This window comes from Sesamum indicum, linkage group LG12, assembly GCF_000512975.1.
Source record: "Sesamum indicum cultivar Zhongzhi No. 13 linkage group LG12, S_indicum_v1.0, whole genome shotgun sequence".
Classification (NCBI taxonomy): Eukaryota; Viridiplantae; Streptophyta; class Magnoliopsida; order Lamiales; family Pedaliaceae; genus Sesamum; species Sesamum indicum.
Window position 1 is genome coordinate 1953993 of NC_026156.1, and position 13807 is coordinate 1967799.

Consider the following 13807-nt stretch of genomic DNA (forward strand, 5'->3'; position numbering starts at 1 on the left):
AGATTCAAATAACCATAAAAATCCACGACAATAAGTTCTGATATGGATAACAGAGGTTGAAAAAGGAAAAGTGCATTCTCCATGGCGGCAACAAAATGTGAACTCAATCAGATCATAAAGACATCGAATGTGCAGCATGGCATGTAGGGTTATCTCAATGGAAATAGAGAAACAGTTGTGCTATAAGGATGTTACTGTGATGTAAATAAGAGTGAGACGAGTGCAACAGTCAACCATTATTTCCGGGAACAGCCAAAATCCCCCAAATACCTGAGCATCATGAAAGCATTAAGCTGACGTCAATGCAGTATTGATGTCATTGCGCTGTTGGAGCTTCTCCTCCGACAACTGTAACAGATCCCCCAAGTGCACTCCCACCAAGGTCAACCTGCTAAAAGAGTTCCGAGCTTCCTCAAGTTGTTTCCTGCAGAACATGAATTCTACCTCAAATTAGTGGAACATGAATTCAAATGTCCAGACGAGCAGCAACTATTGCTCACCTAAAAACCAAAAAAAAACAACTTACATTTCCTTTATAGTCAGAGATTAAAGCAATCCCTTAACAGATAAAGAGTGGCACATCAGTTTGTAATGCAGTTGTTCATACTGCTTGCTACTTTGGACAGCATCTGTTCACATCATGAATATCCATTTAGAGGCGGGAAACACCCTTTCATAAAGTATTAAATATGTACACAAGAAGATATGCAAATGCAATGAACTTGTGAACCACCTCTGACCTTATTACGAACTACGCCAGCAGAGAAAGCACATTCAGTCTCTTTCACGTTTCCAGGATTCGTATCTGAGTTCTGCGACAATTAGAGGCTCCACAGGCTGCCAACTTCTCATGATGGTCAACATCACTCATAAGAAACTATTCCCTCACACAGTCTCTAGTGCTGCCTCTGTCTTGGCTGCATAATAGCAAAGTAAACCAAGACTCTTAAACATTAAGACTCTTAGTCCACCTTTCAAATGTAAACATCTTCCTCAAATTCCCCTTTTGATCATAAAATCGCTTCAAAGTTAAAAATGCAGTTGCAAAGTGAGTTTTTGTTGGCCTAACCATCTCTCTACTTTTAGTAAAATCTCTCATAATATTAAAAGAGGTACTCTATTATATATGTAGGCATTAATCATCACACCTCTCGCTCATGTCTTTTTCAAATTAGGAAATTTGAAAATATCTTCAAAATCAGGTGACCAGTATAAATTGAGTATTTTAAATTTGGGTATTTTAAAGAGGAGAGAGAGAGAAGTGAAGAGGGGGACGGAGAGAGCCAGTGGAGTAACGAGAGTGGAAGGATAAATGCGAAAAAATATTTTTAATATATATTTATAATAATTGGTGGATACACAGATATAATTTATTATTTTATAAATCTTTATAAATAAGATTGGACCCAATATTAATATTGAGTTATAACCAACCAAATATTTAATTATTCATGATAATTAATGACTAATCAAAGGAACCAAATAGGAGCTGAATGACTTGTTTGGTATACCCGAAAAGCCCGGCTTGGCTGCTCCTGTGCTCCAAGCCAACCTCAACGCTTTCAGAATAAATTGAATAAATTTATATCTGTATAATTTACTTTTGGGAAGCGCAATTAAAAAAGGCGCTAGGGTTTATACTCGCAAGTCTAAACCCTCTCTGCCGTTTCTCCACCAAACGATGATTACAGGTGGAAAGAGATTCGTCTCTTCACCGCCGGCGTTCTCAAACGATGCCAAGCGACTCCTTGTCTGCACAGGAAACACTGTCTCGGTTTTTAGCACGTCCACTGGCTTACAGGTTTTTATTTTCTTATGAATAATTCATTAGTTGGATTCTGTTACCCAGGATAAAGTAGAAGACTTGCGATTGCAGATAAGTGAATTGGAAGGTCACGAGGCGCAGGTGACGTCGGTGATAGTTGTTCCGCCTTCTAGTCCGGCGAGTAAACTCATGTGTTATTGCTGGACAGCGTCCCTGGATGGAAAAATCAAGTACTGGGATTTTGCGGCTCCTGAGTTGATGACCACTATCGACATTGGGTCGTCCATACACTCTATGGTGATTTAATCTGTTTTATAGTTTTCACATTAATTGTATTTGGACTGGCATTTTTTGGACTTACTATTGTTTCGAGGGGATGAATTTGGAAGAAGCATTGCTCTTGTCCTTTCGTGTACTAAGAATCATAGGAAAAGAAGGTGGATGAGTGTTTTTCTTTCTCTAGATGCTTAGAAGGGTTTGCCTTAGCATGCGGCCAACAAATATCTCACTGCACTCATATTCTGGAAATTGGATGGATTGACCAAAATACGTTGCTGTAGTGATTAATTTGTACCATGCCACCCTTCTATTCATTTTTGCGGTTGTGTCAATAAGTTTGGGTTATAACAACTACACAGAAAAACTATGGCGAGTCTTTTTCTTTAATCCTTAATCCACACAAATGCTTTGGTATAGTTCTCAATTACATTTTGTAGTTTTAATATGATATGTTATTGTCAATTTCAGGTCATTCCGAGTTTATTAAGCCAGAGCGCTGAAAGCAATGGGAAGCATCCCGATCTTTTTGCTTATATCTATACTGAGGATGTCAAACCCAGGGAAGAAAAGACCGATTGTTTATGTGGACAGATTCAGAAATGTAACCTGACCAAGTCCCGCATAGTTGGTGGAGTTACTTTGGCCAAGGTGCTTGTTACTTAGCTGGTTTCTGATAATCTGATTTCTTGTATGAATTGCTATATTATATGGAAATATGGTTACGCATAATGTGGTTGTAACTAATAGGGAATGACATAAATTACGACCTTTTATAATTATTAGTTACAATGATGTTTTAGTTTGTTGAGACTCTTTGAATTAAGGCATTAGATGCTAATAAAACCCCAGACAACCTATTGACCTTCTCTCTTTGATTTATTTATTCTTCTATAGTGTTGCTATTGAATTAAGTTTGTATTTTGACTTGAATTTGTGAAAACAAGTACAATATTTTGGCTTAGAGAATTGTCTTGAGTCTTGATTTGTCAACCTGCTATGTAGAAGATCAATATGAAGAAAGAGTAGCCTTTCTGCGTCAGCATGCCTGCTTTTGAGTTTTATTTATTTACTTATCCATTTAGTGGTTTTGCATATTCCTGATGCCAGATTTGATACATATGCAGGAAAATTTGAACTTAAGATATATATTATGGTGGAATATTGTGGTGAAGAAAAGAATTATTATTGGAATTTGAATCAAAGTACATATAGAGGAAGTGATGCAAGCTTCTCTTTAAATTTCTATGCTTCTGAGGAAAATGTTATTTCATATATTACTAAACCATTAGCCCTTTCGACATGGCCATCTCTAAGTTTGACCTACCTGATTATTTTACAGACTCGGAAACCAGGTTCCATAACCATTAGCCCTTCTGGAAAATATATTGGAACATATGAGAGGCAGAAGCTGCGAATCTGGGAAATTCCAGAGAAAGATTCTGAGCATGTTGGTTATAAGAAAATCAGGTTGCATCATACAAAATCATTTACAGCTCTGGCTTTTCATCCGACTGAGAGGGTGGTAGCAGCAGGGGATGTTACAGGAAGGATCTTAATATGGAGAGGTGTTGGGCACAAAACATGTCTTAATGACGGTAAGCTAATTCGTAGAGGGCTAAACAAGGATGCAGAAGACCAGCCTGGAGTGAGGGATGACGATGATGCCGACTCTTGCACCACGTGGCATTGGCATTCTTCACAAGTAAATGTTCTCTTCTTCTCTTCAGATGGTGCCTATTTGTACTCAGGTATTATGAGTGACTGTTAAAACTTATTTTTCAGTTGAAAGGAAGTGCTTGCTATCCTATGTGGCATAAATTAGAACTTGCTGTCTTATCATTCCTTCAGATTGTGTTTCTTGCCTCTGTTTAATTTGGTGATCGGCCTCCTCTGTGGGAGTATAAGATTTTTAATTTTCCAGGTGGTAGGGAGGGAGTTTTGGTTGTTTGGCAGTTGGACACTGGAAAGAAAAAATTTCTTCCACGTATTGGATCTCCGCTTCTGTATTTTGTCAATTCTCCGGATCCTTCATTATCCTCTGTAAGAATTATTAAAGATTTACATAGTTTTTTTTTTCCTCACAACTTCCATGCCTTGAATGAGATGAGTTCTTAATTGTAAGTTTCTTCAGATATCTCGTGCAGATAATCAAATTCAGCTACTCAGAATGCCTTCAATGGAGATCTTGAGGTCAATTTCAGGGATTAAGGTTTGTTCTAGAAAGTCATTGACCTTAAAATTGATAAGAGAAGACATTATATAGGGAAATATGCACTCTTATTTTAAATAAGATCTGTTCTCAGCCCATTTACATATTCTATCAAATGTTTCAAGGGACAGGGAGTTGCCGTAAGTTGTGTACTTCACACACCTCCCTTTTTCCAATGCTTTCTGTAACACTACAATTACTGTGTAATTCTGCAGTAATGTGCTTAAGAGTCTTTTTTCTATTATTTCAGCCTTCAAGTTCACATATGGAAATATACGAGGGATTTGGCTCGGGGGTTGTCTTTAATCACACTTCTGGGTTGCTTGCAGTACCGACAGAGAATTACCGTGTTCAGTTTTACAGTTTGTTTGATGACCGTGAGATTTCGGAGGTGAGCATGATAAAAGTTGTTGATTAGGTGCACCTATTCATCCGCTCACTTGTAGTTCCCATCATTCTTTTAGTTATCTTCTCCTTAATTACTTCACTTGTGCATCTGCTGTGGAGTGATAAAGAGACTAATATTCGTGGCGTAATATTCTCCTTTTTTCTGGTGTGCTGTTTTGCCTCCCTGGAGGGGTCTATTGCAGCTCAATCACCATAATCTACATATCTTTTTAGAAGCTGATTTCTTGGGTTTGTATGTTTGCAGGTTCAAATCTGTGAGAGAAACTATCAGCCGGGTGATGAAATCACGGTATACAAGCTTTCCTTTTGTGATTCAATAATCAATATGGAATGTCTATCGTCATATGCGTGATACTTATGTCTAGATGCTACCCCAAGTGGGCGGTGTAGTGCTCGTGAAATGCTTTTAACTTGTTCAGGTTATCAAAGTTTTGTCTGTCATCGCACTTTTAAGATCAGACACCTTGTCAATTATCTGCATGTAGTTTGTACTCGCTGGGTTCATCTCTTCTTCAATTGTTACTTTGTTTTCTCTTCTTAGAATATGTTCTTTCACACTCGGTGCCTTCCATCATAGATTATCTACATTTGTTGTGTCTGGGTATCGAAATGAATTGGCATTCATCAGTCAGAATCGTCTAATAGTTTCTAATTTTTATGAGATTTTTTATGTAGATATATCTGTTACAGGCTGATATTCTTTTTTGAATCTTCTTAATGTCTGCTTTTAGCTATATTTTACGACGGTTTAGCCTCTTATTTATTTTTGGATATAGAAGACAATCGCCAGTGAGCTATTCAAAACCTAAAGTGTGGAATCTTATTTACATGAAGATCAAGTTTCCAACTTGAAACAAACATTATATTGTTCTATGTGCATGCTTCATTTTTGAGCTTGTATATCTTCCCTTTGATGCTGGATAGATGAAACATGCTTTTGGTCCAGCCGCATTCAGTTTAATATACTTTCATGTTATAACTTGTAGGTAAAAGTAAATTTGGTAGCTGTTTCACCAGATGGTTCCACCATGAGCACTGTTGAAACCAGACTTCCTGAAGAAGGTATCGGCAACCTTGTGAGTCTTAAGTTCTGGGCTTGTAGCTCTCAAAACAAGCACTTCAGCTTGTCTACAGTCATATATGAACCACACGGGTTAGTCCTCTAAAATTTTGGACCTGTTGCTATCAGATGTAATTTCATTGGCAATTTCTTTTTCTTTTTCCTGGAAGACCTGTTTTGTTTCTGGTCTTACGATTACAATATTGAGTTTTATATAGTACTCTCACTGCCTAACAAGTTTCATGCATCTTGCTATGAGCCATGCAGGGATGGTGGTATCTCCTCCATAGCTTTCCGTCCAACTTCTCACATGGCTGTCAGTTCCTCATATGGTGGTGACTTTAAGGTAGGTGGTTCACTTGGCGTGGTTAATGGTTTATTCTTGGAAATAGCTCTTAGCTTAACTTTTGCAAATGGCAGGTATGGGTTCGTAGACATGAGATCTCGACTGAGGATCAGACAGTTGAAAATACTGGCTGGAGATGCCATGCTGTTGGGTCATACAAGTATTGTCTTTATGCAATTTGATACTACCTTCATAATATAAACCAGATAGATGTAATTTAGAATATTAAGTAAATATGTTCATGGATGTTCATACATGCTAGATAAAAAGTTCAGCTAAGTTTTGTTTTATATTTACTCTTACATCTAATGTTTTCTGTACAGGCCAATTTCTCTTGTCAATACTTTTCATATATTGCATTTGATGTCACATCTTGATAAAGATACCATTTGGCAGGAAGAAGCCTATGACAGCTTCTGCATTTTCTGGTGATGGGTCTGTTTTGGCTGTGGCTGCGGAGAAAGTGATTACCTTGTGGGATCCAGACAGGAACATTCTGCTGTCTGTAATTGGAGATAGTCTTGAGGTGATTCTCTGATTGCTGTTATTTTTGTTATTAAATTTTGAGTTGTGCTATCCACCTGCAAAGTAGTCTTTCCTTGATTTATCCCTTTCTTCAAACTATTGCATGGATAGACTTCACTCGTTGAATTTCTCTATTGTAACAGCCAATTACAAGCCTTTCATTCGTTGGGAAGTCAGAATATCTTGTGTCAGCTTCCCGAGGTTCAGATCCACAGTTGACTATATGGAGCATGTTAAAGCTGTGTACGACTTGGTCCTACAGGCTTGATGTAGAGGGTGGGTATGCTGTTTGCAACAAGTGAATTGCTACCTTTCATTGAGTTAATCACATGTCTTTTTTCCTGTCACACAGGATGTTTAGGTTCATTTCTGAGATCTACTTGTATCTTCTCCTGCATTTTATAGAAGTTATTATGTTAAATTCTTGTATTCTACAGCTTGTATTTTTATAATTTTTTAAAAAATATGCACAGCATTTACATTATTTTCTTCATTGTAACTTTCTTTGTAGATCAATAGTATTTTTATTTGTGCAGCTGTTGCCTCTTCGTTTGACAAGTCAACCTTCGCTGTTCTTGCTCTGATCAAGCCAGCTAAACATATGGAGTCCACTGAAGCCTCATTACATAGTGCCGAAGGGGTGATCTTGTTGTTCAATGTGGAAAACCCAGTACCCTTGTCTACGTGGTTCGTGAGCAAGGTGTCTCTTTCCTCCCTAGTTTGTCATCATATTTGAATTAGATGTTTTTGTTTTTCTCTGTCATTCCTCCTCTCACCTATATATTGAGTTCATATTAGTTTTTCTTTGTGACAGTTAGAAATGCATTAGTAGCACATTAGACCAAAGAGTCGACTATAGCAGTAAATGGTATTATCTAAAGGAGAGAAAGGTTAACCAAGTTTGTGTTATTTGGTTCTGAGGCAATTTGCAAATTTGTTTTTTGTTTAGTCACCTGATCTTATGGCTTAATTTGCATAATCTGACAAGTGTTAACAATCTCGGCACTTGATTAACCAGCTGCTGTTTCTTCTGTCACTCAGTGATTCAATAGTAATGTCACATTGAGCAGAGATAAATTACCTCTAGACACTGATATATATATATATATAAACAAACTGGTCTGGGGAGTCAGTGAGAAAGAAACACGGGCCTATTGCAAATGGTGGAAAGATCTGTCTTAAGAGTACCTAAATGGTTGGATAGAAATAGTATTTCTGTTAACGAGAGAGAAAGATAGCGTAAGCTATTTGCTACTCTTATTGATATGTAAAATTTCTCATGCTACAGGCACAAGGTGGAGGACTTTCGTTTGTTTGGTCAAGCCCTAAATCAGAAGATGAAGTTGCAGAAACAAAAGCATTCGATGAAGTACTTGCTTACATCAATGGTGCTCACGAGTATGTTCTCTTGAGCCCACATGGCGAGCAGGCGAGTAATCTCAGCTTTTCTCGTCACCGGAATTTCAGTAGCCTTGAGGAAAAAGGTGAGATCTCTTCTAATGCTGCATTCTATCCTGATTATTGAAAATGCATTATTGCATTTTGATCGAGAAACCTACTACTTGATGCTGATTTGTCATACATATAATGCAATTTCATAATTGCCCATTCTTTCTTAGCTTGTTTCACTTCCAAATCATCCTAGTTTTATGATGAGATTGCTTCTAGTGCTTCATGCTATCCTGATTATTGAAAATGCATTATTGCATTTTTGATCGAGAAACCTACCACTTGATGCTGATTTATCATACATACACTGTATCTTCATCATTGCCCATTCCTTCTTAGTTTGTTTCACTTCCGAATCCTCCTAGTTTTATGCTTGTAAAATGTTTTGCGAGTCTGCTGCATTCACAGTCTCTGATATATATCCTATTTTCATTAATATGGATATATTTTGTTTGAGCAGAAAGATCGGGCTATGCATCCATCTATGGTGAACTACCAGAGTTCAGCTTGAAAATAGATCAGACTCCCTTCACATCAATGCCATCAGAGAAAACCTGGAAGACAATGTTCAGTGGACCATCTCACAGTCTTCCTCCTCTCCCCAAGTTGTGTTCAGACTTTCTGGAATCATTGCTGGAGAGGAGATCTGCCCTTGTGGAGTGATCTGTTTAAAGTATGACTACGTTTGTCTTTTATGTAATACAGCTGATATAGCGTGAGATACACAGTGCAAGAGATCATCCCTTTACTGCATAATGAGAAGAGGCGGCACTGAGAATGTGTTGGTGGTGAAGATGGAAAGCTGATACAGCTCGGTCTGCGAAAGTGTGCTGATAATATAGCAGCTACTGGGGGAGGCGCCATTTCCATTGACCTCTGTTGACAAACACTACAGCGGAATCTGATGTATAACAAGACTTAATTAGAGATGATTTAGGCATAGAAATTTTTGTATGGTATTTATACGATGATAGAGCATGCGATTCCCGTATGATGATTTGACCCGGACGGAAACAAAAACATAAAGACCGACGCAAATGCCATGAATTTCGGCGACCGACTCGACAAGCAAAAACAAAACGATGCCCTCCTATAGCTCTATTATCTTCCGGCTTTTGCTGCTGATTCGTTTAATTTTCGCCACTTAAGAACATGGCTTTAAAATTGGACTGGATTGGCAGGTTTTAATCGGGAATTGGCCAAGAGTTCGATCCAGTTACCACTGAAAGATGAATATATATATAAGAAAAAAAAGTTTTGTATGCTCACAAACGTTGGACAATGATATTATAACATCAATTGTGTGCAAATCTAAAAATGTCTTTCAATAAATAACTAATTTGTTCAATTTTTAAATTTTACATTAATTAATAAACTAATTTTTTTTATTTCTTATTTTTATTGTAATGTAATACATGCATATAAAAGCGATGTGTCACAAGACAATAACTAGTATGTATATCTAATAACCACTGCCCCTACAAATAGTAAACTATTTTAAGGCAAGTAAAAAAATTTCTTTTAATAGTAGACTATTTTTTCTTAATATCAATTTATGTCCTGATCAATCCAATAATTCCTTATATTTTTAAAATAGTTATAATTCATTAATTCACAATTGGCAGATTAAATCAAGAGCGACACATACTGGACTCTGAATCTGATGGCCTGAGCCCAACCAAGTTTTAGTTCTTACCTCTCGGAGCCTGTTAAAATCAACATGTGGAGAGAATCGGGCTTAGCTTCTCTAGGCCTCAGTGCTGTCCGTCTATCCTGGCAAACACTGGTTCGCCTTTCCTCAGAGTTCTTGGATAAGAAACGTGGACATGGCAGGATTCAAGAACTTGAGCCAAGCCCCATATTTCTTTTCTTTCTCCTTTCCTGGAAACTCAATTCTTGGAACGTTAGCAATCATGAGGTGCCGCTGAATCCGCAATGGAACTAGAGTGTCTGAACTAAGTTAGAAGTCTGAACAGAGAACACTGGTGCAGAATAGTCGAATGAGAAGGCGAATGACTCAGTAAACCTCATAGCTCAGTGTATGTTCATCCTTTCCTCTTTCCACTAACTTCAGATTAAGTTTGTTATTCAGGTTCTTCACATTATCTATTGCAGAGATATTTTTCCCTCTACCTTATCTACTCCTGTTATCTTCTTCAAATGTATGGTGACAAAGCTATCCCAGATTGTTAAACTTTGATTCCCATGAAAAGAACTCTTATCAGACTCGAGATATCATAACTTTCTCGAATTTATGGCAATTCTCTTGCACTCTTCGTCTCCAATAGCAAATCCATTAACCAAGAATTCAAGAATGCCATCTGGGTTCCTTGCCCAGGTACCAAAATTCCAGTCTTTTCCACTAAATAATGGTTCTTCCAAAGTTTTGTCTTCAACCCAAGTAGCTATAGCTCCAAAAGACGGTGTTTTTACGCTGCCCAATTGGAAGTCTGGCAGAAATGACCCAAGAACTAGAGAAGTTAGGTTGAATGATGCATTTCTATATTTGGAGTATATGGTAGGGAAGGGCCACAAACCTGATGTGGCTAATGCCACTCAGCTGTTGTATGATCTTTGCAAAACCAATAAGCTAAGGAAAGCTACGAGAGTTATGGAGATGATAGTTAGGTCAGGGAGCATTCCGGATGCAGCTTCCTACACTTCCTTGGTGAATCATCTGTGTAGGAGGGGGAATGTTGGGCACGCAATGCAGTTAGTCGAAAGAATGGAGGAATGCGGCTACCCAACCAACACTGTTACTTATAATTCTCTTGTTAGAGGACTTTGTATGCGTGGAAACTTGAAGCAAAGCCTGCAGTTTGTGGATAGATTGATGCAAAAAGGGCTGGTCCCAAATGCTTTCACTTACTCGATCTTGCTTGAGGCCGCTTACAAGGAGAAAGGAGTTGATGAAGCCATGAGGCTTTTGGATGATATAATAGCCAAGGGTGGAAATCCTAATTTAGTGAGTTACAATGTTATACTTACTGGTTTGTGCAAGGAAGATAGAGTTGAGGAGGCAATCCAACTGTTCAGGGATTTGCCGGCAAAGGGATTTAATCCTAATGTAGTGAGCTACAATATTTTGTTGAGGAGCTTGTGCTACGAGGCACGTTGGGAGGAGGCAAACGAGCTTCTTGCAGAAATGGTTGGTGATGAACGAGCACCATCCATAGTGACTTATAATATATTGATTGGCTCACTTGCGGTTCATGGTCGAACCGATCAGGCACTTGAAATTTTGGAGGATTTGTTCAGAGATGGACAGTTCAAACCCGATGCTGCGAGCTACAATCCCATTCTTGCTCGCCTTTGCAAGGAAAGGAAGGTGGATGCCGTTGTTAAGTGTCTTGACCAAATGATTCTCAGGAATTGCAGTCCTAATGAGGGAACCTATAATGCTATTGCCGTGCTCTGCGAGGAGGGAATGGTGCAAGAGGCATTTTCAATAATTCAGAGTCTGAGAAGCAAACAGGATTCATCCATTCATGATTTCTATAGAACTGTAGTATCTAGCTTGTGCAGAAAAGGTAACACATATCCGGCATTTCAGTTGTTGTATGAGATGACTTCTTGTGGATTTACTCCAGACTCGTACACATATTCCTCACTGATCAGAGGATTGTGTTTGGAGAGAATGTTGGGTGCTGCCACTGACGTGTTGAGAGTCATGGAAGAAAATGGATACGGGCCTGATGTTGATAATTTCAACGCCCTTGTTCTCGGGCTGTGCAAATGCCAGAGAACAGACTTGTCTCTGGAGGTATTCGAGATGATGATTGAGAAGGGTTATATGCCTAATGAGACTACTTATACCATTTTAGTTGAAGGGATCATCCATGAAAAGGAAAAGGAGCTGGCAGTCGCACTTTTGAGAGAGCTGCATGTGAGACAAGTCGTGAGCCAAAATACAGTGGAAAGACTTACTATGCAATATGATCTTGAAGGTCTATCCAGCAGGCATAGCATGACTAGTTGAAGGAAGCAATGAGTGGTGCAACGGTTAGGCATCACCTATATTTTATTGGGATGATGATCTTAGCAAATTTGTTGAGTTCTATAGATGGGGGAGTCTTGTACATTAGAGAAGATACCCTAGGCTGAAAATAGGGTACTTGGAACATTCATTTTTATGGTAGCAGACGGTGGATTTAGTAGAACAATCTCTCTCCCTCGAGTTTATTATCATTGCAACTAGATTGCTCTTAGCTCTCCGTTGTGTAAAATGCTGCATTTCTTTTACAAGCACCAAGATTTTGCTGTACACAATGATTCTTAGTGCTCTTTGACACAATTAATATGAGGTATTCTTCACATCAAATTGAAGAAATGTTGACGCAGCTCTCTTCCTCACTCAAAGAAGGCATTTTGGGTGTGAAATTCTTCGGTCTGGAACCTTATGATGAAAAGCATTCGATTTATGAAACCTTACTCTACCCTGCTTGCCTTGAGTACGGAAAGTTCAATGTAAAGACAATTCAACGAATAACTATAATTTCACATCCCTGCCCAAACCCCATTAACTGGAACAAGTCTTGTATCCAGAATTAAAAACCACTTTCACTTTCAGTAGAATTGAGTTGAAAATTGAGCACGGAAAAATTCAATGTAGACAAGAGCTTCAGCTCTGAAAAGAATTAATTATGTTTAAATAAATAACCAAGAAGCATAATTAGTGGTTGCAACTATGCATACTCTTGTGCTACATTTAAGTGATTTAGAAGTGGAGGGTGTTCAAAAAATTTGTTTAGAAAAGGAGGTGAAAAGTGGAGGGTAAGGACAGAATGCGTGCAATAAATCTGGAAATTCACCAAAACTCTCAGTCAAATCGTTTCCCTTTTGGTTGTGCTTGCCCACAATATCATTGTGATACAGTCAAGCATTTGAAGAATGCCTAAGACATCAACATCCCCGATCCCCAACCAGGTGCAATTCCAACCAAGAGAAACAAAAACTCCCCTGCAGACTAGAAGCAGGGACCTAAGAGAAAAAGGATTCAAACAGACGATCAGCAAGCCTGAAGAAAATATCAATTCGGATAACAAGGTTTAGATGAGTGGAGAGTACGATTTAACAAGTCACTCATCAGAATAAGACCAGCAGCAAAAATTTCATAAAGTCAACCAAAGACTACTTAGAAAAGTCATACAAAACCTGAAACTAAGTCCCTAAATAGGAATAGAACAGGTAATAAGGCAGCTCCATTTACAGAACTTGCTATAGTCGATCCCACTGGCCAGGCAGCTAAGGACAAAACAGAAGCTGGTTCGCACAACGAAGCGTCTCCCCATCCATGTCAACCCTCTACTTAGATCTTTGTCTCATCTTTCTGCGCTTTCTCTTCAACCTCCTCATGCGCTTCTTCTTCCACTGCAAAATGCATCATAAATTAATCTTAAAATCCAGATGAAAAACAAAAGCAGCTATTTATTACTTTCGACCACTGATTTTTCATTGGTTCAGAAACTTTACTACTTTCAAGAGAAAAATTAGCCAACAAACATGATTTTAAGAAAAGTTCCCTCCCTGACCACAGAATCTCGCAACTTGATCACAAATTACCATGAACAGAAACATAAATGATTGATAGTTAGACATTTTCACAGTGCACATGACTTATAATTTTCTCACGCTTCAAATCCTATTAATTTTAAATGCATCATGAATCCAACTTTTACAAGGAGCACACCCTCGCCTTGCACAGCAGTTGTGTATGTAAAATCAAAAGGTCAATTAACTCCAATCAAGTTTACCGCAAGAAGCATA

The 13807-nt window shown here is 38.3% G+C and overlaps 2 protein-coding genes across 2 annotated transcripts; both read left to right on the top strand.

The window, feature by feature from the left end:
• Positions 1582-9046, top strand: LOC105175056 (WD repeat-containing protein 75). Its single transcript, XM_011097375.2, has 16 exons — positions 1582-1801; positions 1877-2062; positions 2513-2692; positions 3384-3792; positions 3966-4084; positions 4176-4253; positions 4504-4644; positions 4906-4950; positions 5648-5814; positions 5989-6067; positions 6142-6227; positions 6464-6593; positions 6736-6868; positions 7129-7292; positions 7881-8076; positions 8502-9046. The coding sequence occupies exons 1-16, from the start codon at positions 1682-1684 to the stop codon at positions 8702-8704; spliced, it is 2436 nt and encodes an 811-aa protein (XP_011095677.1). The 5' UTR covers positions 1582-1681; the 3' UTR covers positions 8705-9046.
• Positions 9749-13284, top strand: LOC105175057 (pentatricopeptide repeat-containing protein At1g79080, chloroplastic). The gene has a single exon (XM_020698371.1). It carries the CDS (start codon positions 10296-10298, stop codon positions 12018-12020), a length of 1725 nt encoding a protein of 574 aa, XP_020554030.1. The 5' UTR covers positions 9749-10295; the 3' UTR covers positions 12021-13284.